This window comes from Salvelinus sp. IW2-2015, unplaced genomic scaffold (genome assembly GCF_002910315.2).
Source record: "Salvelinus sp. IW2-2015 unplaced genomic scaffold, ASM291031v2 Un_scaffold19, whole genome shotgun sequence".
Classification (NCBI taxonomy): domain Eukaryota; kingdom Metazoa; phylum Chordata; class Actinopteri; order Salmoniformes; family Salmonidae; genus Salvelinus; species Salvelinus sp. IW2-2015.
The window spans coordinates 355885-380942 of NW_019942505.1; the positions used below are offsets into that span (position 1 = coordinate 355885).

General features: G+C 44.6%; 2 protein-coding genes and 1 long non-coding RNA gene across 6 annotated transcripts in view; all 3 read left to right on the top strand.

Moving 5' to 3' along the window:
• LOC139023870 (uncharacterized) overlaps window positions 1-98 on the top strand; it is a 2059-nt gene extending 1961 nt beyond the window's left edge. The window contains exon 3 of the long non-coding RNA XR_011475089.1: window positions 59-98. This is a non-coding gene — a long non-coding RNA (uncharacterized lncRNA). The remainder of the gene's footprint in view (window positions 1-58) is intronic.
• Window positions 99-1832: 1734 nt separating this feature from the next.
• On the top strand, window positions 1833-4394 carry LOC112067997 (uncharacterized). 2 transcript variants are annotated; one of them, XM_070437989.1, is made up of 5 exons: window positions 1833-1921; window positions 2295-2387; window positions 2549-2841; window positions 2898-3864; window positions 4130-4394. In XM_070437989.1, the coding sequence occupies exons 3-5, from the start codon at window positions 2758-2760 to the stop codon at window positions 4237-4239; spliced, it is 1161 nt and encodes a 386-aa protein (XP_070294090.1). In that variant the 5' UTR covers window positions 1833-1921; window positions 2295-2387; window positions 2549-2757; the 3' UTR covers window positions 4240-4394. The 2 variants fall into 2 exon arrangements, with proteins under 2 accessions (XP_070294090.1, XP_023990749.2); XM_024134981.2 differs by having other exon boundaries at window positions 2898-4394.
• A 575-nt stretch (window positions 4395-4969) lies between these two features.
• The window catches only part of LOC112068000 (EVI5-like protein), a 43160-nt gene continuing 23071 nt past the window's right edge, over window positions 4970-25058 (top strand). For 2 of the 3 annotated variants that reach the window (XM_024134983.2, XM_024134984.2), the window contains exons 1-2: window positions 4970-5367; window positions 22992-23362. In XM_024134983.2, coding sequence (XP_023990751.1) covers window positions 23127-23362 — 236 coding nt within the window. In that variant the 5' untranslated portion in view covers window positions 4970-5367; window positions 22992-23126. The remainder of the gene's footprint in view (window positions 5368-22991; window positions 23363-25058) is intronic. The other variant, XM_024134985.2, reaches the window with a different exon arrangement.

Genomic DNA, 25058 nt, shown 5'->3' on the forward strand with positions numbered 1-25058 from the left:
AATCGTTTCCGTGGTTACTAGCTTGTTCGGTGGTAATTCTGACTGTCTTCTGTTTCAGAACCCCTATGTCCCTTGACACCTGATGGGGAGATAATCATCTCTTCTTCATCTGTTGATGACCTCCTGACCCCAACGAGTGATGTCACGTCCGAGGCTAAGAGCGATGATGCCTCCCGTCCAATTGGACCTGAGGTGTTCTCTCTAACAAACTTCCTGAAGTCTCACCCGTGAGTCCTGCTGTGAACCTCATTATGTACAGAAAAAATATTATCTATGTAAGCACTAGTTTACGTTGCCAATGATTCCTGGTGTTTGTTTGTTTGTTTTCCAGTAAGAGAAAGCTTATCAGGAAGTTCCTCAAACAAATAGTAAGTCCCCAATATCTTCTGCTTTCAAAGGTGGAGTGATCATGTGAAAAAACTATCTTGTAACATAAAAACTATTAGCTGTCAGTTTGTTGTTTTCTGTTTCTCTTTCTAAGAACGTGACAATAGGTGACCTGGACGAGATCATCGAGTGGGTGGTGTGTGTCTCCAATGAGGTGTTCCTCCCAGTGATGGTTCTGATCAGGACCTCCAGTCCAGAGTCGTCAAACTCGTCCCGCTGGGGGTCAGGTGAGCTCCAGATCATCTCCAGGGAGTTCCACCAGCGGAGTTCTGAGCCGAAGGGAAGGCTCCTGGGTGGGCAGCCGCCCACTCCCCCTTCTGAGACCGACAAGGAGCTTCAGGGCATAGCAGATCTGTCTGTGAGTAACATCCTGAAAAGGGCCCAGGACGACCTCTTATTTTCTGGTGAGGATAACCTGGAAAACACCCATCCAGACATCACTCTGACCGAAGAGAGGCTCTCCAGCATCTTCTCAGAGTTGTTCAGGGATGCCTGTGAGAGTGCCCAGGAGGCCGCCAGACGGATCCACCACATGAGGTCTGGAAGAGGCAACAACAGCCGGAATGGGAGATGCCCTGGGTTATCACAGGGATCGAGCAGGTCCAACATGGCAGATTTGGGAGAACTGGGGTCAGTGAGGAGGCCCAAGGGAAGCAACGTCCATTAAGTCCTTAGCGAGGGGTCCCTCCCTGTCTTTGCCCTGCTTGGGGAGAGGCCAGGGGAAGTTGGGGAGACCAGCAGCCCTGCTGGGGAGATGGACGCGACCCAGAATGCCAGCACTCCCAGCATTCCCCGTTCTGGGCATGGCGGCAGAAGAAGTAGGCAGACCACCGCTCCCACCACCGGCCACACAGAGGCAGGAGAGTCACAGGCAGTAACATCTTTGATGTTATTTTTCATCTGACGCACTCCGACACTGACCGGGAACTCCACAAGGAGTTCAGCAGTGAGGATGATGTTTCACTGAATGACGTCATGGACATGAAGTTAACCCCACCAGTGGAGCCCCTGGGGCAGATCCTGTCCTCATGGAAGCTGGTCAACAGGATCTTCAGGGGGAAGGTCCACTATTTTGGGAAGGAGCTCATCTGCAAGGTGTATCAGATGCTTCTGGACAGCGGTATGGGCAGGAGGCCAATGGCCCGCCAGAGCAGGTCCGAGCCCATCCTGAAAGACCTGGCTACCAACCGTAGGCTCTCTGATGAATTCTTCACAGACGTGCTGTACATGTTCGTCCAACGTGCCATTAAGAATCTGCTGGAGAACTTCTTGGGTCTGCCGACCACCCCACCGGGTAGAGACATTATGTGGAATGACAACTTCAACTGGCTGTATAGGGACGGCTGGGGGGAGACCCCCACATCCAGCGAGGACGAGTTGTGGGACAGCGACTTCACCTGGTCACGTGACCTTGGAGAGGAGGAGGGGGCAGAGTCCCGTGGGAGGTGGGCCGCTCTGTTGGAGAAGGGCAGATTCCAGACCCTCCAGTCCTCCGGCTCCCTCTCCCTCTCCGATGACAACAAGGAGGCACTAGGTTAGTTATTATGTTGTTTTTACCGTATTTTGCACCCGCACATTCCCCTTCTTTCTTTTCCCTGATTGTCAGTAATGGTATTTTCATTTTCTCTCTCCTCTTTTTTTCTTATTTTTCTATACAGTGTTTGGAGACATTTTATGTGTGAAGTATTACTTTGAATCAATGTCAAATTCATTCTATAGAAGGCCGGGTTTCTGCAGGTTTTCACTCCGCCCTTGATTGATGAATTAAGGTCACTAATTAGTAAGAAACTCCTCTCACCTGGTTGTCTAGGTCTTAATTGAAAGGAAAAAACTAAAACCCGCAGACACTCAGCCCTCCATGGAATGAGTTTGATACCCCTGTATTAAATACATTTTGATTTGACTAGGGGCCGTCTGCCAGGTCCTGACCACCAGGGTGGGAGACATCCTGAACAGTACCTGCAACGACGATTACAAGGCCAGGCTCATTATCCAGAAAGGTACACTTATAACCTGTTTTGCACATATGACCAGTAATAACCATGTAATAACTTGTGTAATAACCAGTGTATTACCATTATAGTAAATGTGCTAGATACTGTATAGTGTTATACATGGATGTGGCTTTGAACCAGTTCAGAATATGAGTGTGTTTTCTTAGGATTGGATTCCGGTGCCAGGGAAAGGTTCCCTGACTCTCAATGTCCCTCTTCACCCGAAGAAGAGGAGGTAGTTGTGAGTGCCATGACTGTCTCATACCCTAAACCCTCCACCTCAACCCAGGCAGCATGGGCAGCTCCTGCCCAGACTCTGGACGGTTTTCTGCCCAGACCCTGCCTGGATGAAAAATAGGTAGTCCTCAGCACCTCCATGAAGGACGACTCTGTGACGACCACCCATGCAGCAAGGGCAGCTCCTTCCCAGACCCTGGAAGAAGAGGTGGGGGGAGCTGAGGTCTCCGAGATGAGTGACAGCTCCCTGATGCCCACCAAGAACAGGCAGNAGCTGAGGTGTCCGACGTGAGTGACAGCTCCCTGATGCCCACCAAGGCCCTTGAGAAGATTCCCTCCCTCCTACCAGGCAAGAATCTTATTGAGGAGGACATCCTCATTTGCAGCACTCCCTGGGCCACCGTCATAAGCCCCCAGACCCTGAAGTTTATCCTCCACGGCATCATGTGCCGACTGGAGGCCTCAGAGTCCCCCCAGACAAGGAGGGCCAATGACCCCTTCAGGCTGATGAAGGATCTCTTTCTGGAGGTCCAGCATGCCCTTAAGTATGCTGACATCTCTGTCGTCTTTGGCCTGGAGGAGAGCATCCAATTCATTGGGGAGAATGCGGTGAAGGCCATCGTGAAGACTGCAGCTCAAAGATTGTCCCTGCGTTCGGACTCCAACCGGGCTCAACTGCGTGCCGCACGCTCTGGTGGCGAGGGAGCCATCAGGTGCATGGCGGACACCATCACACAAGTCATAGATGACTATTCCGAGGACTGGAGTTCCGACTGCCATTTTGGAGCCAGGAGGAGCCGTGCTAGTGGGAGGTCACACTCCTCAACGTCCTCAAGGAGTGATATCACCCTCACCGAGGAGCTCCTGGCCCGGAGGGAAACCCTTGAAGAGGACCTAGAGGAGATGGCTGATGACAGCACTGGTTTGGAGAAGACCATTGTAAGCTCAGCCATCTCTGAGAAGTCTCAGGTAATTAGCTACATTTCTGAGAGCACCGAGTCCATCAGCTGTGCCCTCTTCACAGACCTCGAGTACATCACCTCCACACATGTGAGACAGACAAGAACCAGTAGATCGTTTAGTTATTTGGGCTGTTTGATTGTGAGGCATCGACTCAAATCTGTTTCTCTCTCTACTAAGGAGAAGGAAGAGGCTATGAAGGAAGAAGTGAGGAAGTCAGGAAAGAAGAAGCCAGGTAATAACAAGGACCAGAAGAAGAACAAGGTGTCTCCTCTTGGCAATGATAGTAAGTCCTCATTTCTTTTCAGTCAACATGTGCATCTGTCTTCAGCACACTATTGTAATGTAAGGACGGGAGACTATGATGAAATTATCAGGGTCTTATTCATTAGCCACTAAATGGAAGAGAACAGACTAAAACAGGGAGGAACTTTCTTGAACTTGCCAATAACAAATGCTTGTTTTTGTTTTCTGTTTCAAAACATTTTGCTACTGTGTGCCTTAATGAAYACGACCCTGATTTCATGCCCTGTTCTCTGTCACCTGTTCAGGTACTGTGGCTGCAGATGAGCCAAAGAAAAAACAGGCTCTCTTCCCGCGGATCACAGCTGYCCTGGCAAAACTATTTTGCTTCCCCTGCAAAAAAAGATGCAAAAAGTAACTGTGCAGAGACGAGTTTTGGAAACCCTGATGCCACCTCCCCCAACCCACTTTCTAAAAAAACATCAGAGCCATCAGAAGAGGGAGACAACCCCCACTACTCACAACCCATTTTATTACCCCCCCCATTTAACTTAATAAACACAACTTGCAGCTATTTTGATCTTCTTTTTACTTTTTTTTACAGACCCACCTGCATGCTATAGATTCTTAAGGTCCATTTGCTGTGTACTGTCTACAGTATCATTGTTATGAGTATGTTCACTGTGCCAGTCRWTATTTTTATTTTTACCTTTATTTAACTAGGCAAGTCAGTTTAGAACAAATTCTTATTTTCATTGACGACCTAGGAACATTGGGTTAACTGCCTTGTTCAGGGGCAGTACGAGAGATTTTTTAGGCTACCTGTCGCTATGGCTAAATAGGCTAAATGCCCTAACCTAATTGCAATTTACATAATAAGAGTCACATTTTAATAATTCCCGCATTTTATCTTTCTTGAGAGGGAAAACATCTCTAATACACTATGCTCAATACCATACAGTAAGCACACCACTGTATGCCGATGACACCTGCAAGCCCCGCCTCCCCGCAGAATAAAGAATAGACATGAGTGGATAATTGCGGTGTCACTACAAAGGATACCTTAATTAAGCCAATTCATTGGCTTTAGACATGTCAATCATGTCTGTGTTGTAATCTGATTGGTGTGTGTGTACTACCTCAAGGCAAAAGGTGTAGAAACTCTGAAGCACTCCATTCTGTTTATGATTTCTATTTATGATTGACGCTGCTGTTTAAAGCTATTTTTATGTCTGCCTTATTTGTATTATTACATAGTWGGGGAGGACAGGGGAGAAAGGGTGGACAGCTCCCTGTCTAGTAGTTGTAGCTGGTTAAAGGTCTTCTTGAGGAAGCGCCGACAGACSGACAGCTGTGCGAGTTCGCATTTTCTAATAAAACAGCAGCACGAGCGATGGCTTCGGCGTAGCATTTCGTACTGTATTTTTCATAAAGCGGCGAAGTCGACATTGTGAAGGTTTTATTCTGTGCTAGTTTCGTGGTGTCCGTGTGTTGGCATGACATAGCAGCTACGAGCAAGAGCCGATTCGATTATGGGAACATTCAGGTAGGCATTGCTGTTTTATTTATAAATGTATTATTTACTGTTGTTCTTGTTATAATTGCATGTGTCACAGAAACATTTGTTATGCATGTAGATGGATCGAGCGAAGTTTACGTTTATGCTCCAAAACAAAGCACATAGACCCTGTGTATTGTTACATTGAGGAAGCCTTAATCTTCATCAGAGGTTACTCGGCGACAGCGGGGCTGATACTGCTCCATTTCTCTCTTGTCGAATTAATACAGTGGTCTTCATTTGCATATTTCCGGAAAGCGAATAGGCCCCTCAAATGAAAGGGAAGGCAAGCGAAAAAGAAAATAGCCGAAATAGGCTACAACCCCGTTATTTTTCTGTAGGCTACTGTTTTACGCACAGAAATAAGAGGATACATTGTGGCCTCTTCCCCTGCGCGGCCTCAATTTCATATGTCGTTTTACAATCGTTGCAATGTTTGAATGGCCTTCTTCTTGTCACATTGCACGGCAAGACATAGGCTTGAGCTGCCATTTGAATTGGTGACAGTTGCTGAAGCATCATCTGCAGCGCGAGAGCCTGTTGTACAGGTAGCAGCCATATGCATCAGCATATTGGCCTGAAATTCGGGCTAAGTGCCATCACACAAACACAAACTGAAACAGGCATAAACCCACGGAATTACATCCTCAGCCAGTTCTTTGTAGCCTATACAACGCAGGTTATTTGTCCTTCAGATGTATGCGTTTTGCTAGTGAAGGCATGCTACAGCCGTTACAATATTGTAGTCAGAAATGGATGTGCCGTGGGTTGGCTTTACTCAAATATTATGAGGGCGAAAGATCTCAAACATTAGTATGAATTGTGGCTAACATTTTATTATGGAAGGGGTATTATGGCTGACAATAAACAAGTGAAGTATTCTGCCCCAGGCGTCTGCATTCAGTTTCTTTTGGGGACTACTATCCAAGGAATAAATTACCTTGCATTTCAGACCAATTATGGTTAATATTATAAACGGTGGAATAGAACAGACTAGAGACATGCACCACCAAGTGAAAGCGCTGGGTAGATTTCACCAGCACAGGGTGTGTTGAGTGAGAAATCAAGTCATTGCTTTTAGCCTTATCTAGGAAATGCACTCACCATATAGAGAGTGAAACACACGGGCTCTCAAGAAAACAATTATCTGATCTTCACACATCCCCATGACCTTGTTTTGAAAAGAAATGCTATACCCGTTTACCACACACACGCAGATGGGGCATTTGAACATTATAGCTCAGTAAAAGTGACAGTTGGCATTCACACACAGCTGTGTAAACCTCACTTCTTTCTCATCATCCCTGCTACTTGCTGTTGCTACAGCAATCCATGCTGAGGTGAACTGTGAATGAATGGTAAGCTAATAGGCCTTTGTGATGTCAAATTAACAGTCTTTGTGTTTTACACCGGCTTGGCTGTGGTGTGTTTCTGCCGTACAAAACTGCTGAATGCCACAATACGGACCGTAGTAGGAGGGAGGGATATCATAAACCTGTCCTGATGTCTGTGTCTGTCTGGATTGCTGTCAGGTTCTGTATGTCTGTCTCTGCATCTCTGACAGGTTCTATCTGTTCGTCACACTGACTCTCTCACTGTGGTTGGTTGGCTGTAGCGATCAGCAGAGGCCTGCCCTGTGCTAAAGGTTCCACTCCATTATCCTGCTGTGCTGCTGACGCTGAGATACTGGGAGCAACTCCATGACCTGACATACCAAGCCTAAAACTCCAGTATCCTGCCCTACTGCAGCTACTACAAGCTCCCTTCTAGTCTGTTGTTCCTGTCATTTTGGTAGCACTTTACATTACAGCACGGAATCAAGCGGTAATAGAATGGTAACTAGTTATTAAAGTTACTCACAAAGCAAACCATTATTTGCCCAGATACAGGATGCTACAGATCAGTATAACTGTATTGTTTCAGAGACATTACATACTAGAGGGGTGATAATACAAAAACAACATGGCAGTGTTTCCCCTAAAATTCKCCAAATGTCTTGGCATGGGGCCCCCATTGATTTTGTTATAATGTTTGAGTCACTCAGATACACTATATATACAAAAGTATGTGGACACCACTAATTTGTGGATTCGAACATTTCAGCTGACAGATGTATAAAATCGAGCACACAGTCATGCAATCTCCATAGACAAACGTTGGCAGTAGAATGGCCTTACTGTCAAGTTCAGTGACTTTCAACGTGGCACTATCATAGGACTATCCAACAAGTCTGTTTGTCAAATGTCTGCCCTGCTAGAGCTGCCCTGGTCAACTGTAAGTGCTGTTATTGTGAATTGGAAACGGCTAGGAGCAACAACGGCTCAGCCACAAAGTAGTAGGCCACACAAACACACAGAATGGGACCGTTGAGTGTTGAAGCACGTAGTGCATAAAAATAATCTGTCCTCGGTTACAACACTTACTACCGAGTTCCCAACTGCCTCTGGAAGCAACGTCAGCATAACTGTTCATCCAGAGCTTCGTGAAAGGGGTTTCCATAGCCGAGCAGCCGCACACAAGCCTAAGATCACCATGCGCAATGCCAAGCATTGGCTGGAGTAGCGTAAAGCTTGCTGCCATTGGACTCTGGAGCAGTGGAAACGCATTCTCTGGAGTGATGAATCACGCTCCACTAGTTGGCAGACCGAAGGACAAATCTGGGTTTGGCGGATGCCAGGAGTATGCTACCTGCCCCAATGCATAGTGCCAACTAAAGTTTGGAGGAGGAATAATGAATGGTCTGGGGCTGTTTTTCATGGTTGGGGATAGGCCCCTTAGTTCCAGTGAAGGGAAATCTTAACGCTACAGCATACAATGACATTCTAGATGATTCTGTGCTTCCAACTTTGTGGCAACAGTTTGGGGAAGGACCTTTCCTGTTTCAACATGACAATGCCCCCGTGCACAAAGGGAGTTCCAAACAGAAATGGTTTGTTGAGGTTGGTGTGGAATAACTGGACTGTCCTGCACAGAGCCCTGACCTTAACCCCATCGAACAGCTTTGGAATGAATTGGAACGCCAACTGCGAGCCAGGCCTAATTTCCCAGCATCATTGCCCAACCTCACTAATGCATTTGTGGCTGAATGGAAGCAAGTCCCCGCAGCAATGTTCCAATATCAAGTGGAAAGCCTTCCCAGAAGAGTGGAGGCTGTTATAGCAGCAAAGTGGGGACCAACTCTATATTAATGCTCATGATTTTGTAATGAGATGTTTGACAAGCTTTTGGTCATGTAGTGTAGCATAAGAACACAACATAAGACATAGCAAAGTGTGTAGAATTTCAGGAAACTAGCTTTAAAACTGTAAAATGTTTTCTCTTCCCCATGGCAAAATGTCTAGAATTGCGAATAGCAGACAAATTTGCTTTAAAACAGCAACATTTTATCTCTGCTGCCATGGGAGGGCCTTTAAAAATGTTTGTCGGAGAAGGCGCCGTTGGTCACGCCCACTACCACGCCCCCCTATCTATTTCCCCACCAAGTCAGGTGAACAGGGCCTTGCCCTTTATTATGATAAACAAGCCTGGGCAACCATTTCACCAGAGCTGTTGTCTTGGTTGCACTTGTTTTCTAGGATCACTGGTGTCTGGTAATGTACAGGAATGATTCACCTCAGTTCACAGTTCACTCTCTCTGGGAGTATGATTAACGTCACCGCTCTATTGGCCCATTCCACTGTGTGTGGTAAACTATCCAGACCTGTTCTGAAACCCCAGAGGGAGGTTTCATATGGCTTTAAAATAGAGCTGAATGAACACACAATCAACTGGTGACACAATGTCCCGTGGCTATTGTACTAAAGTGGCACAGGTGTGCCAGTAATAGGTCAGATGGTTTCTGTTTGATGCCGCACTAACTATACTGGCCCCAGATCAGTTTGGATCAGTGCCCCAGAAAAGGGGATCTGGTTGGTTCATCTACTGTGGGAAAGTGAGGCTTAAACCAATCCCACGGACATCCCATGTATCGTTTATGTGTGTATTTTCTGTTAATGCCTAGGCAAATGCAAGGGCACCCTGGGTTATGTTGGTGTACAGTGTTTAATCTGTTTGTAATCCGTTTGAGGATGACGCAGCAGTGCTGGTGATCCTTTTAATCTGTATCTTATTGAATCACAGACCTGATCAGGGTCAAATCGGCCTAGCCCCCCTCCGACAATACACTCACTACCATTGCAGAATAAATTATTAGTCACATCGCATTGCTTTTGAATTCGTTTGGAGGGAGGATGGTGGAAATGTGTATTTTACCCCTTGGTATTCATGGAAACGTGATTTATCAGGAGGGCGCTTATAGCTAAACTAGGAATTCAGGAAGCAATTCTTGTTCTAAATGTGGTTGCGTTTAGGGAACTTGGGTATTCTGAGGGAGCTTCACCGGATGACATGTCATTCTAATTAGCCCAATGTGTCTGGTCATCATTCAAGCTTACCGTCAAAGCAACTTATTCATTAGATTCATCTCGATTCTAGATAACATCTGCTGTACAGGGCCTTGGACCGATATAATGAATGTATATATAATTCCCTTTGTCAAGGAAGGTCATGTGGAGACCAGGCTGTCATTGCCATGACGATTTTGGATGACTAGGGGAGGTCAAGCATATTAGAGACAATGGTTAATATGCAGCCATTACAGAATCAGAGGGAATACGTCAACAACAGTGACGTTAGAAGAGCACAGGGTTCATAATACTAACCCTAGACACCAGAGTGGGAGAAGAACTGGGCACTACATAGTGGACTACTTTTGACCAGGGCCCATTCCCAGGTAGCACACTATATAGATCACAGGTTGCCATTTTGGATGCTGCCAGTCGCATGGACTTGGATGTTGTGGCGTTGAGGAACAAGCCACGTGTCAGCAGACAGACGGGAACAAAGCTGTAAATGAGATGTAGCAACAGCGAGGTTAGGGCGTACAGGAGGTAGGACTGGGGGTTTAGCGTGGGGGCTGCCCTTGATGTCAAGCATGGCCTGAGGGGGAGGCACAGGACGTACAAGGAGGGAGAGAGGGGAAGGGATGGGTGGATTAGGGGTTCGGGGGGAGAAATGGGGGATAGAGAGGGTTGGTAGTTGGGGGTACAATAGGTCTGTCTGTTGCTGTGGACAGTGGAAGCGAGGATAGGACGCGCTGAGGCGCACACACAATGCGATAATTGTGCACGTGGATAGTGGTTTACATACAAACTCGTGCATAGGCACAACACAGTGCTCACATTGAAGCTGCCCCATTCATGGCAAGGGAGAAGCTGCTGTTTACACACACACACAACAGGGCTCACATTGAAACTCCCTCATGTGCTGGGTACAGCCTTTGTTCCCCCAAGGCTATCTCCATCTCCAGTACTCTGCAGTCCCAAGTTCACCATGGTGGTGTCTCAAATTGCACCCTATTCCTTAAATAGTGCAGTACTTTTAACCAGGGCCCATAGGGCTCTGATCAAAAGTAGTGCACTATATAGGGTGCCATTTGGGAAGCAAAACATACCACCTCCAGACACACTAAATGGGAGAACTTCTGCATTTAGCTACAGTCAGTGCCATTTTTTTGTTGTCCTACCGTTACCYTTAGAGAGATTTAATGTACTGATAGCCAGAGCAGCAATTGTCCCACATATTGTTGTAGTCTAGCATGACTCACAGAGTTTGGACTACAGCCTGGCTTCAATGACATTGCTGTATACCCCCTCTGGTGTACATCCAACTGTAGCTGGACTGGAATGATTCCTGGTGAGATGACACATGGGGATGCCAGTAATTTAGGGGATTCGTTTTCAGAGGGTGACTAGTGTTATATTTTCAGAGATGTTAAGGTTATTTCTTGCATTGGTTTCTTAAAAGGTAACTACAGTTGAAGTCRGAAATKTATATACACCTTAGGCAAATACATTTAAACTCAGTTTTTCACAATTCCTGACATTTAATTCTAGTAGGTCTTAGGTCAGTTAGGATCACCACTTTATTTTAAGAATGTGAAATGTCAGAATAATAGTAGAGAGAATTATTTATTTCAGCTTTTATTTCTTTCATCACATTCCCAGTGGGTCAGATGTTTTACATACACTGAATTAGTATTTGGTAGCATTGCCTTTAAATTGTTTAACTTGGGTCACCCAATAAGTTGGGTGAATTTTGGCCCGTTTTTCCTGACAGAGCTGGTGTAACTGAGTCAGATTTGTAGGCCTCCTTGCTCGCATACGCTTTTTCAGTTCTACCCATACATTTTCTAAAGGATTGAGGTCAGGGTTTTGTGATACCCTGACTTTGTTGCCCTTAAGCCATTTTGCCACAACTTTGGAAGTATGCTTGGGGTCATTGTCCATTTGGAAGCCTCATTTGCAACCAAGCTTAAACTTCCTGACTGATGTCTTGAGATGTTGCTCAATATAGCCACATCATTTTCCGTCCTCATGATGCCATCTATTTTGTGAAGTACACTAGTCCCTCCTGCAGCAAAGCACCCCCACAACATGATGCCGCCACTCCTGCTTCACGGTTGGGATGGTGTTCTTCGGCTTGCAAGCCTCCCATTTTTCCTCCAAACATAACAATGGTCATATGGCCAAACAGTTCTATTTTTGTTCCTTCAGACCAGAGGACATTTCTCCAAAAAGTACGATCTTTGTCCCCATGTGCAGTTGCAAACCATAGTCTGGCTTTTTTATGCAGCTTTGGAGCAGTGGCTTCTTCCTTGCTGAGCGGCCTTTCAGGTTATGTCGATATAGGACTCGTTTTACTGTGGATATAGATACTTTTGTACCGGTTTCCTCCAGCATATTCACAAAGTCCTTTGCTGTTGTTCTGGGATTGATTTGCACTTTTTGCACCAAAGTACGTTCATCTCTAGGAGACAGAATGAGTCTCCTTCCTGAGAGGTATGACGGCTGCGTGGTCCCATGGTGTTTATACTTGCGTACTATTGTTTGTACAGATGAACGTGGTACCTTCAGGCGTTTGGAAATTGCTCCCAAGGATGTACCAGAATTGTGGAGGTCTACAATTTTTTTTCTGGGGTCTTGGCTGATTTCTTWAAATTTTCCCATGATGTCAAGCAAAGAGGCACTGAGTTTGAAGGTAGGCTTTGAAATGCATCCACAGGTACACCTCCAATTGACTCAATGATGCCAATTAGCCTATCAGAAGCTTCTAAAGCCATGACTTAATTTTCTGGAATTTTCCAAGCTGTTTAAAGGCACAGTCAACTTAGTGTATGTAAACATCTGACCCACTGGAATTGTGATTTAAGTGAAATAATCTGTCTGTCAACAATTGATGGAAAATGACTTGTGTCATGCACAAAGTAGATGTCCTAACCGACTTGCCAAAACTATAGTTTGTTAACATGAAATTTGTGGAGTGGTTGAAAAATGTGTTTTAATGACTCCAACCTAGGTGAATGTAAACTTCCGACTTCAACTGTATATGCATTTCCATCATCACAGTGAGCAGTCGTGAGGAATATCAAGGGTTAAAGTTCAGTATTTCTAGTGTCATAAGATTAGCTTTGATAAAATTAGGCTACATATGAACAACTTTTCTCTGTTGCTATTGTTACATTGTTTTGGAGGAACTAGCTACATGTCATTTTGAGGGAGTATTGTGATGGTTTCGGGACGCCCGTTTTCCTGAGCCGCTGCTCTTCTTCTGATGCAATTGGTCTCATGCTAGTTAATGGCTCTTTTGATTGGCCTCTCCCAACACATGAATGGTGTCCTTGTCCCTCCATCCCTCTGCAGTTTTTTCCCTTCAAACAATCTTTTTTCTCTTCTTCTTTGGGCAGTTTTTCTGTTTTCCTTGTTGTTGCGTGCTTCAGTAGACGTGTGTATCAGAGTGACTATGGCTGATATTAAAACAGCTAGTGTGTGTGGTGTGTGTGTGTGTGTGTGGGTGTGTGTGTGTGTGTTGTGTGTGTGTGTGTGTGTGGTTGTGTGTGTGGGTTGTGGTGTGTGGTAGTCATAGAGCTGTTCAGCATTCCGATGATGGCTAGCCCATCCCCTCATCTCACTGCAGATGTGCAAAGCCCTAACGTTCTGGGATTCCATTTGTCAAATGTATGCTGAATACCCTCGGCTTGGGTTAGGCCTCTCTCCTCTCCCTCTATGTGGATTGGGGCCACCAGCTCGGCTTACCCAGTAATAGCGCTCCCATACATGATGCAGGCCAGGGCTGTACTTCTGTCCATAGAAACAGAATCACTAGAATGGAAATGCTATGAGGGTGCAGTCAAATTGCCATGACTGAGGCTGTCAAGGTTTTCTTTTTCATTCTAGTAATTATATTTCTATGGTGCTGCCGGCTGCCACAGACAGGAGTGTAAACACCATAGAACTAGAATGAGTAGAACATGAAACAACCCAGGCCACCGCCATTTGGCTGCACCCAATGGGATTCTCATTCTAGTAATTCCATTTCTATGGTGCAGCTTGGCTGCCACAGACAGGAGTGCAGAGAGGAACTGCTGAGCAGCGTTGCTACCTTCATGGTTAACATGGTTAAACAAGCTTGATGCCCTCAATCTCACACAAATTATCAATGAACCTACCAGGTACCACCCCAAAGCCGTAAACACGGGCACCCTCATAGATATCATCCTAACCAACTTGCCCTGTAAATACACCTCTGCTGTTTTCAACCAAGATCTCAGCGATCACTGCCTCATTGCCTGCATCTGTAATGGGTCAGCGGTCAAACGACCTCCACTCATCACGTCAAACGCTCCCTGAAACACTTCAGCGAGCAGGCCTTTCTAATCGACCTGGCCCGGGTATCCTGGAAGGATATTGACCTCATCCAGTCAGTAGAGGATGCCTGGTTATTTTTTTTAAATGCCTTTCTCACCATCTTAAATAAGCATGCCCCATTCAATACATTTAGAACCAGGAACAGAATAGCCCTTGGTTCTCTCCAGACCTGACTGCTCTTAACCAACACAAAAACATCCTATGGCGTTCTGCAATAGTATCGAACAGCCCCCGTGATATGCAACTTTTCAGGGAAGTTGGAAACCAATTACACAGGCAGTTAGAAAAGCCAAGGCTAGCTTTTCATGCAGAAATTTGCTTCCTGCAACACAAACTCAAAAAAGTTCTGGACACTGTAAAGTCTATGGAGAATAAGAACACCTTCTCCCAGCTGCCCACTGCACTGAGGATAGAAACTCTGTCACCACCGATAAATCCACTATAATTGAGAATTTCAGTAAGCATTTTTCTACGGCTGGCCATGCTTTCCACCTGGCTACCCCTACCCCGGTCAACAGCACTCACCCCCCCACAGCAACTCGCCCAAGCCTTCCCCATTTCTCCTCTTCCCAAATCCAGTCAGCTGATGTTCTGAATGAGCTGCAAAATCTGGACCCCTACAAATCACCGGGCTAGACAATCTGGACCCTTCTTTCTAAAACTATCTGCCGAAATTGTTGCAACCCCTATTACTAGCCTGTTCAACCTCTCTCTCGTGTCGTCTGAGATTCCCAAAGATTGGAAAGCAGCTGCGGTCATCCCCCTCTTCAAAGGGGGGGACACTCTTGACCCAAACTGCTACAGACCTATATCTATCCTACCTTGCCTTTCTAAGTCTTCGAAAGCCAAGTCAACAAACAGATTACCGACCATTCGAATCCCACCGCACCTTCTCCGCTATGCAATCTGGTTTCAGAGCTGGTCATGGGTGCACGTCAGCCACGCTCAAGGCCTAAACGATATCTTAACCGCCAACGATAAGAAACAATACTGTGCAGCCGTATTCATTGACCTGGCCAAGGCTTTCGACTCTGTCAATCACACAATCCTCATCGGCAGACTCGATAGCCTTGGTTTCTCAAATGATTGCCTCGCCTGGTTCACCAACTACTTCTCTGATAGAGTTCAGTGTGTCAAATCGGAGGGCCTTTTGTCCGGGCCTCTGGCAGTCTCAGGTTCAATTCTTGGGCGACTCTCTTCTCTGTATACATCAATGAGTCGCTCTTGCTGCTGGTGAGTCTCTGATCCACCTCTACGCAGACGACACCATTCTGTATACTTCTGGCCCTTTGGACACTGTGTTAACAACCCTCCAGATGAGCTTCAATGCCATACAACTCTCCTTCCGTGGCCTCCAACTGCTCTTAAATACAAGTAAAACTAAATGCATGCTATTCAACCGATCGCCACCTGCACCTGCCCGCCCGTCCAGCATCACTATCTGGACGGTTCTGACTTAGAATATGTGGACAACTACAAATACCTAGGTGTCTGGTTAGACTGTAAACTCTCCTTCCAGACTCACATCAAACATCTCCAATCCAAAGTTAAATCTAGAATTGGCTCCCTATTTCGCACAAAAGCATCCTTCACTCATGCTGCCAAACATACCCTCGTAAAACTGACCATCCTACCGATCCTCGACTTCGGCGATGTCATTTACAAAATAGCCTCCAATACCCTACTCAATAAATTGGATGCAGTCTATCACAGTGCCATCCGTTTTGTCACCAAAACCCCATATACTACCCACCACTGCGACCTGTACGCTCTCGTTGGCTGGCCCTCGCTTCATACTCGTCGCCAAACCCACTGGCTCCAGGTCATCTACAAGACCCTGCTAGGTAAAGTCCCCCTTATCTCAGCACCCACCTCCAGCAGGTATATCTCTCTGGTCACCCCCAAAACCAATTCCTCCTTTGGCTGCCTCACCTTCCAGTTCTCTGCTGCCAATGACTGGAACGAACTACAAAAATCTCTGAAACTGGAAACACTTATCTCCCTCACTAGCTTTAAGCACCAGCTGTCAGAGCAGCTCACAGATTACTGCACCTGTACATAGCCCATCTATAATTTAGCCCAAACAACTACCTCTTCCCCTACTGTATTTATTTATTTATTTTGCTCCTTTGCACCCCATTATTTCTATCTCTACTTTGCACATTCTTCCACTGCAAATCTACATTCCAGTGTTTTACTTGCTATATTGTATTTACTGTCGCCACCATGACCTTTTTTTGCCTTTACCTCCCTTATCTCACCTCATTTGCTCACATTGTATATAGACTTATTTTTCTACTGTATTATTGACTGTATGATTGTTTTACTCCATGTGTAACTCTGTGTTGTTGTATGTGTCGAACTGCTTTGCTTTATCTTGGCCAGGTCGCAATTGTAAATGAGAACTTGTTCTCAACTTGCCTACCTGGTGAAAAAAAAWAAAAAWAAAACAGTAGCAGCGGGACCTCTGGTTTATCACTGACCAATGGTTCCCCCCTATTAGTTTTGTGGTTAGTAGCTACATTGTGCGGTGCACAGTCTGTTCTTGGCTTTACTAGAGGGAGGAGATAGGGTAGKTGACGGAGAGTGTACCAGGCCTTGCCTACCTGGCCTCGCCTCACATAGGCCAGTAGAATGTTGCACATTGTGAATCACAAGCCTGAGTGCGCACACACACACCACAACAGCATACACACAACCTTCCTTATCAGAAAATGGGATTTCATGGATTTAACCTCAGCTGAAATTGCCATTATTTCTTTCTTTGTCAATGGATTTGCATGAGAAAACAAACAATTAGAAAATATAATACTTTGACGAATATTGTTTTGTATTTTCATAGCTCTGCAGATTTCTAGTATATCAACATGGCCTATCTTTCTCAACACATTCTTTCTAGTTTGCTAATCTCATAATTAATTATGGCTCCAATCCAATCACATTTAATGCAGAGTCTCTTCCTGCTTGCTTTATATTCACAGCATGATGTCATCAAACATTCATGACATCACATTTAATGGTAATCTAGCTAATGTTGATCAATCAGTGAGTGATTTAAATGGTGTCTACAGTATTAAACTCTGTGATGATGGTTTCTATGATTGGGAGTTGACTGTGTACTTCTAATTAAGCAATAAGGCCCAAGGGGGTGTGGTGTATATGGCCAATATACCACTGCTAAGGGCTGTTACGCATGAYGCAACGCGGAGTGCTAGGACACAGCCCTTATCCATGGTATATTGGCTATATAACAAAACCCCTGAGGTGCCTTATTGCTATTATAAACTGATTACCAACGTAATTGGAGCAGTAAAAATACATGTTTTGTCATACCCATACGGTCTGATATACCACGGCTTTCAGCCAGTCAGTATTCAGGGCTCGAACCAYCCAGTTTATAATACAGGATTACATCATGATCCATTAAATCCATACACTTATAATGGGCRCRTYCCAAATGGCACCCTAATTCATATATAGTGCACTCCTTTGACCAGAGCCCTGGTCAAAAGTAGTGCACTATAGAGAATAGGGTGGCATTTGAGACACAAACCAATCTCTTTATAAAGAAGACTGTAAGTGAATGTTGAGCCACAGTGAGACAATGGCCATTATAGAATGTGATGTCATCATCCATGGTGACTCAGGCCCACACCCTGATAACCACTCCCTTAGCAAGTGGACGGCTATAATATCGTTCACTGTGGATTGACTGTGATCAATTCACTTAGATGGGAATCAAGGGACTGTATGTCAATTATTTTTGTTTGTTGTGTTTGACATAGAAATTGGCTCTGTATGACAATGTCAAACAATCCAATGATCTTTTCATAGCACTTAACCATTTATCCCAGCAATCAACCAACAGTTGACCTCGTATAAGCATTGACTAACGAGACATAGGACTATGTACAGTGCATTCGGAAAGTATTCAGACCTCGTGACTTTTTCCACATTTTGTTACGCTACAAAATGCAATAAAATGCTAATTAACTACTTAAAAATCATACAATGTGATTTTCTGGATTTTTGTTTTAGAATCCGTCTCTCACAGTTGAAGTGTACCTATGATACAAATTACAGACCTCTAAATGCTTTGTAAGTAGGAAAMMCTGCMRAWTYKGCAGKKTATCAAATACTTGTTCTCCCCACTGTACATCTGGGATGAGTACATACACCTAGGTTGGAGTCAATAAAACTCGTTTTTCAACCACTCCACAMATTTCTTGTCAACAAACTATAGTTTTGGCAAGTCGGTTAGGACATCTACTTTGCATGACACAAGTCATTTTTCCAACCATTGTTTACAGATTATTTCACTTATAATTCACTGTATCACAATTCCAGTGGGTCAGAAGTTTACATACACTAAGTTGACTGTGCCTTTAAACAGCTTGGAAAATTTCAGAAAATTAAGTCATAGCTTTAGAAGCTTCTGATAGGCTAATTGACATCATTTGAGTCAATTGGAGGTGTACCTGTGGATGTATTTCAAGGCCTACCTTCAAACTCAGTGCCTCTGCTTGACATCATGGAAAAATCTAAAGAAATCAGCCAAGACCTCAGCTATTTAAAAAAAAAATWGACCTCCACAAGTCTTTCATCCTTGGGAGCAATTTCCAAATGCCTGAAGGTACCACGTTCATCTGTACAAACAATAGTACGCAAGTATAAACACCATGGGACCACGCAGTCGTCTTACCGCTCAGGAAGGAGACGTGTTCTGTCTCCTAGAGATGAACGTACTTTGGTGCAAAAAGTGCAAATCAATCCCAGAACAACAGCAAAGGACTTTGTGAAGATGCTGGAGGAAACGGGTACAAAAGTATCTATATCCACAGTAAAACGAATCCTATATCGACATAACCTGAAACGCCGCTCAGCAAGGAAGAAGCCACTGCTCCAAAACCGCCATATAAAAGCCAGACTATGGTTTGCAACTGCACATGGGGACAAAGATTGTACTTTTTGGAGAAATGTCCTCTGGTCTGATGAAACAAAAATAGAACTGTTTGGCCACAATGACCATAGTTATGTTTGGAGGAAAAGGGGGAGCCTTGCAAGCTGAAGAACACCATCCCAACCGTGAAGCACAGGGGTGTCAGCATCATGTTGTGGGGGTGCTTTGCTGCTGGAGGGACTGGTGTACTTCACAAAATAGATGGCATCATGAGGTAGGAAAATGATGTGGATAAATTGAAGCAACATTTCAAGACATCAGTCAGGAAGTTTAAGCTTGGTTGCAAATGGGTCTTCCAAATGGACAATGACCCCAAGCATACTTCCAAAGTTGTGGCAAAATGGCTWAAGGACAACAAAGTCAAGGTTTTGGAGTGGCCATCGCAAAGCCCTAACCKCAATCCTATAGAAAATTTGTGGGCAGAACTGAAAAAGCGTGTAYGAGCAAGGAGGCCTACAAACCTGACTTAGTTACACCAGCTCTGTCAGGAGGAATGGGCCAARATTCACCCAACTTATTGTGGGAAGCTTGTGGAAGGCTACCCAAAATGTTTGACCCAAGTTAAACAATTTAAAGGCAATGCTACCAAATACTAATTGAGTTTAAGTAAACTTCTGACTCACTGGGAATGTGACGAGTGAAACAAAAGCTGAAATAAATCATTCTCTCTAATATTATTCTGACATTTCACATTCTTAAAATAAAGTGGTGATCCTAACTGACCTAAGCGACTTTTTACTATGAATAAATGTCAGGAATTGTGAAAAACTGAGTTTAAATGTATTTGGCTAAGGTGTATGTAAACTTTCGACTTAAACTGTATGTAAACATCATTATTAGAGCACTGAGGTTGTGGGTGGTGCAGTTGCCGTACCAGGCGGTGATATAGCCGGACAGGATGTTCTCAATTGTGCATCTGTAGAAGTTTGAGGGTTTTATGTGACAAGCCAAATTTCTTCAGCCTCCTGAGGTTGAAGAGATGCTGTTGCGCCTTCTTCACCGCACTGTCTGTGGGTGGACCATTTCAGTTTGTCCGTGATGTGTACGCCGAGGAACTTAACTTTCCATCCAACTTGGAAAAGTTGGAGCGTCGCTGCACAGCTATTTTCAGGTCTCTCCAGAGATGTTAGATCGGGTTCAAGTCCGGGCTCTGGCTGGGCAAATCAAGGACATTCAGAGACTTGTCCCGAAGCCACTCTTGCGTTGTCTTGGCTGTGTGCTTAGGGTCGTTGCCCTGTTGGAAGGTGTACCTTCATCCCAGTCTGAGGTCCGGAGCACTCTGGAGCAGGTTTTCATCAAGGATTTCTCTGTACTTTGCTCTGTTAATCTTTCCCTTGATTTGGACTAGTCTCCCAGTCCCTGCCACTGAAAAACATCCCTACACCATGATGCTGCCACCACCATGCTTCACCGTAGGGATGGTGCTAGGTTTCCTCCAGATGTGGATCTTGGCATTCAGGCCAGAGAATCTTGTTTCTCATCCTTTAGGTGTCTTTTGGAAAGCTCCAAGCGGGCTGTCATGGAAGCAACTCCTCAGTAAAATTCATGTCTTTTTACTCTACCATAAAGGCCTGATTGGTGGAGTGCAATAGAGATAGTTGTCCTCCTGGAAGGTTCTCCCATCTCCGCAGAGAAATTGGAGCTCTGTCAGAGTGACCATCGGGTTCTTGGTCACCTCTCTGACCAAGGCATTCTCCCCCAATTGCTCAGTTTTGCCGGGCGGGCAGCTCTAGGAGTCTTGGTGTTTACAAACTTCTTCCTTTTAAGAATGATGGAGGCCACTCTTGGGGACCTTCAATGCTGCAAAAATGTTTTGGTGCCCTTCCCCAGATATGTGCCTCAACACAATCCTGTCTCGGAGCTCTACGGGACCTTATATAGACAGGTGTGTGCCTTTCCAAATCATGTCCAATCAATTGAATATACCACAGGTGGACTCCAATCAAGTTGTAGAWACGTCTCAAGGATGTTCAATGGAAACAGGATGCACCTGAGCTCAATTTGAGTCTCATTGCAAAGAGTCTGAATAAGTTTGTCACCTACTCATTACAGGGTTTTCTTTATTTGTACTATTTTCTACATTGTAGAATAATAGTTAAGACATCAAAACTATGAAATAACACATATGGAATCATGTAGTAACCAAAAAAGTGTTAAGCAAATCAAAGTATATTTGAGATTGTTCAAATCAAAGTAGCCACCCTTTGCCTTGATGACAGCTTTGCATACTCTTGGCATTCTCTCARCCAGCTTCATGAGGTAGTCACCAGGAATGAATGCATTTCAATTAACAGGTGTGCCTTGTTAATTAGTGAAATTTCTTTCCTTAATGTGTTTGAGCCAATCAGTTGTGTTGTGACAAGGTAGGGTCGGAATACACTTGATAGCCCTATTTAGTAAAAGACCAAGTCCATATTATGGCAAGAACAGCTCAAATAAGCAAAGAGACATTACAGTCCATTGCTTTTTAAGACATGAAGGTCAGTAAATCCTGAAATTGAAGAACTTTGAAAGTTTCAAGTGCAGTTGTAAAAAACTAAAATAGTGAAAATAAAGAAAAACCCTTGAATGAGTAGGTGTGTACTAACTTTTGACTGGTACTGTATGGTAATAAGGTATTTTTTATTTTAAATAAATTAGCAAAAATTTCTACAAACCTGTTTTTCGCTTTGTCATTATGGGGTATTGTGTGTAGATTGAGATTTAAATTTTATTTAAATCCATTTTAGAATAAGGCTGTAAAGTAACAACATTTGGAAAAAGTCAAGGTCTGAATACTTTCCGAATGCACTATGTATACTGAACAAAAATGTAAAGCAGCATGCATTCAAAGATTTTACTGAGTTACAATTCATATAAGGAAATCAGTCAATTTGAAATGAATTCATTAGGCACTAATCTATGGATTTAACATGAATGGGAATGCAGATCTGTGTCTGTTAGTCACAGATACCGTAAAAAAGAAGGTAAGGGMGTGGATCAGAAAACCAGTCAGTATCTGGTGTGAAAACCAGTCAGTATTTGCCTCATGCAGCGCGACATCTCCTTCTGATAGAGTTGATCAGGCTGTTGATTGTTTCCTGTGGAACACGCTGTAGTATACGTTGATCGGTGAGTATGCGGGCCATGGAAGAACTGAGATTTTCAGCTTCCAGGAATTGTGTACAGATCCTTGCGACATGGAGCTGTGCATTATTATGCTGAAACATGAGGTGATGGCGGCTGATGAATGGCACAACAATGGGCCCTAGGATCTCGTCACGGTATCTTTGTGCGTTCAAATTGACATTGATCAAATGCAATTGTGTTCGTTATATGTAGCTAATGCCTGCCCATACCATAACCCCACCGCTACCATGGTGCACTCAAACCGCTCGCCCACACAACGCCATACACATGGTCAGCAGTTGAGGCCAGTTGGACATACTGCCAAATTCTCTAAAACAACGTTGGTGGCTTACGGTAGAAAAATGGGCATTCAATTCTCTGGCAACAGCTCTGGTGGACATTCCTGCAGTCAGCATGCCAATTGCACGCTGCCTCAGAACTTGTGGCATTGTGTTGTGTGACACAACTGCACATTTTAGAGTGGCCTTTTATTGACCCCAGCACRAGGTTCACCTGTGTAATGATTATGCTGTTTAATCAGCCTCTTGATATGCCACACTTGTCAGGTGGATGGCTTATCTTGGCAAAGGAGAAATGTTCACTAACAGGGATGTAATCAAATTTGTTCACGAAATTTAAGARAAATAAGCTTTTTGTGCATATGGAAAATTTCTGGGATCTTTTATTTCAGCTCATGAAACATGGGACCAACACTTTACATGTTGCATTCATGTTTTTGTTCAGTGTATGTCCTCGTGAATATGTCCTCGTAATTCAAATGTTCTCTAAATTCACAACAGGTTTGAGGAACCCTGATCCGATTGGCTCCGGCACCGCCCTACCAGGTGACCCTACAGCGGGGGAGACGGGTAAGGAGACCCAGCCACAGCCTCCCCTGTCCAACAGTGCATTGCACTGTGCCCACCACCACAACCATGTCCACCCCCAGCGGCAGCCCCGAGAGAGAGGGCTCCACAGGGGGACCCAACCAGCTGGAGTGTCCCCTCTCCTCTCCCCCTGGCATGGACCATTCCATGGGCAGCCCCCTGCTCAGCCCGGACTCATCTTGCCAAGATGCCATGCTCTCAGCCCCCGCCGCCTCCCCCGCTGACTCGGAGAGCCTGAGCCCTGACGAGCTAGAGCTGCTGGCCAAGCTGGAGGAGCAGAACAGGTGAGAAAGAGATGGGAACTGGTGTTCACATGTGTTGCACAGTAGCTACAGGTAACTGCCAAAATAAAGGAAACACCAACATAAGTTGTCTTTAATAGGGTGTTGGGCCACCACGRGTGGCCAGAACAGCTTCCATCCACCTTGGCATAGATTCTACAAGTGTCTGGAACTCTGTTGGAGGCATGCGACACCATTCTTCCGCGAGAAATTCCATAGTTTATTGTTTTGTTGATGGTGGTGGAAAAGGCTGTCCCAGGCACTGCTCCAGGATCTCCCATAAGTGTTCAGTTGGGTTGAGATCTGGTGACTGACACACACGCTTTAAACCCCCTATACTCCTTTGAGACTCCTCTTTCAAAGTCACTGAGATCTCTTCTTTTAGACATGGTAGCCAAATGAATGGCCAACTGGGCGTTTTTATACATGGATGCTAAGCATGATGGGATGTTAATTGCTTAATTAACTCAGGAACCACACCTGTGTAGAAGCACCTGCTTTCAATATACTTTGTATGCCTCATTTACTCAAGTGTAATGTATTTAGGCAGTTACCTGTATGTTTCCATTAACTTGTCCAGTGGTTTTGTGTAGACATTTAGAACGTTTGCATAGAAAATGGATGTGACAATTGCCTGCCACGTTGCGTTGCGTTTCCATTGAACTGTCTTGTGTCGATTTAAAAACATCTGGACGTAATGACATCCCACAAAAAACAACAAAACCTTTTAGCAAAAACGTGTCATATAAAAATGAAGTGGTTGAAATGTTTCCATTATCCATTTAAAAAATTGCACATTAATAAATTGGCGGCAGCCTCTATGCCCTCCCATGTATGCCCTCCCACCTATCTGTTTCATGTCTGAGGTAGCTCCCAAAAGCCAGCATGGATAGAATGCAAGCATTTCCGAATATTTGCCATATTCTAATAATTCTCCTGTGCCACCTTGTCGCCATGGTGAAACTTGCACTCCTGTAGATCTGAAATAATTGGATCTTGAACTTGCAACCAGAAAAGCAACGCTAAGCAATTCAGGCGTTATTGAAAGTCACTGCAAAGGAACATTCTTTTTTTATAGTAAAATGTTTTATTCGGGAAGTAGTTGACATTTAGAATTAAATGTAGATTCGATGTGCCCCTCGTAGGTCTACCTTAAAAAATTATTTGGCAATAATTTATTAGATGAACACTGTTTCCATCATTTGTTGCAATAAGGAAAGTTCTACAAAATAAAAATCCAACCCTATTGAACGGATAAAAATGTTGTTGATCTTTAGAACATTTCTCCTATATCGGCCGTTTCCATGACACATGTCACAAAGATTTTGTGACATTTTGTGACATTTGTGATTTTGCAACATTGCTTTTGTCGAGGTAACCTTGTTCAATGGAAACCTACTGTTAGGTTGTGCCTGGTGACTGGTCTCGCATGGCTGCGTTCAAGATCACTTCGCTGTTGTGAGAATGGCATTTGCCAGGTAAATGATGAGCCACTCATTTTTTWAAACTGGACAAGTCAGTTAAGAACAAATTCTTATTTACAATGACGGCCTACCCCGACCAAACTCGGACGTCGCTGGGCCAATTGTGCACCGCCCTATGGAACTCCCAATCACGGCCGGATGTGATGCAGCCTGGATTCGAACCAGGTACTGCAGTGACAACTCTTGCACTGAGATGCAGTGTCTTAGACCACTCA

What these genes read in the sequence shown, in the direction of transcription:
- LOC112067997 (XM_024134981.2), top strand. Translation starts at nt 2,758, where the DNA reads ATGAAGGACGACTCTGTGACGACCACCCATGCAGCAAGGGCAGCTCCT.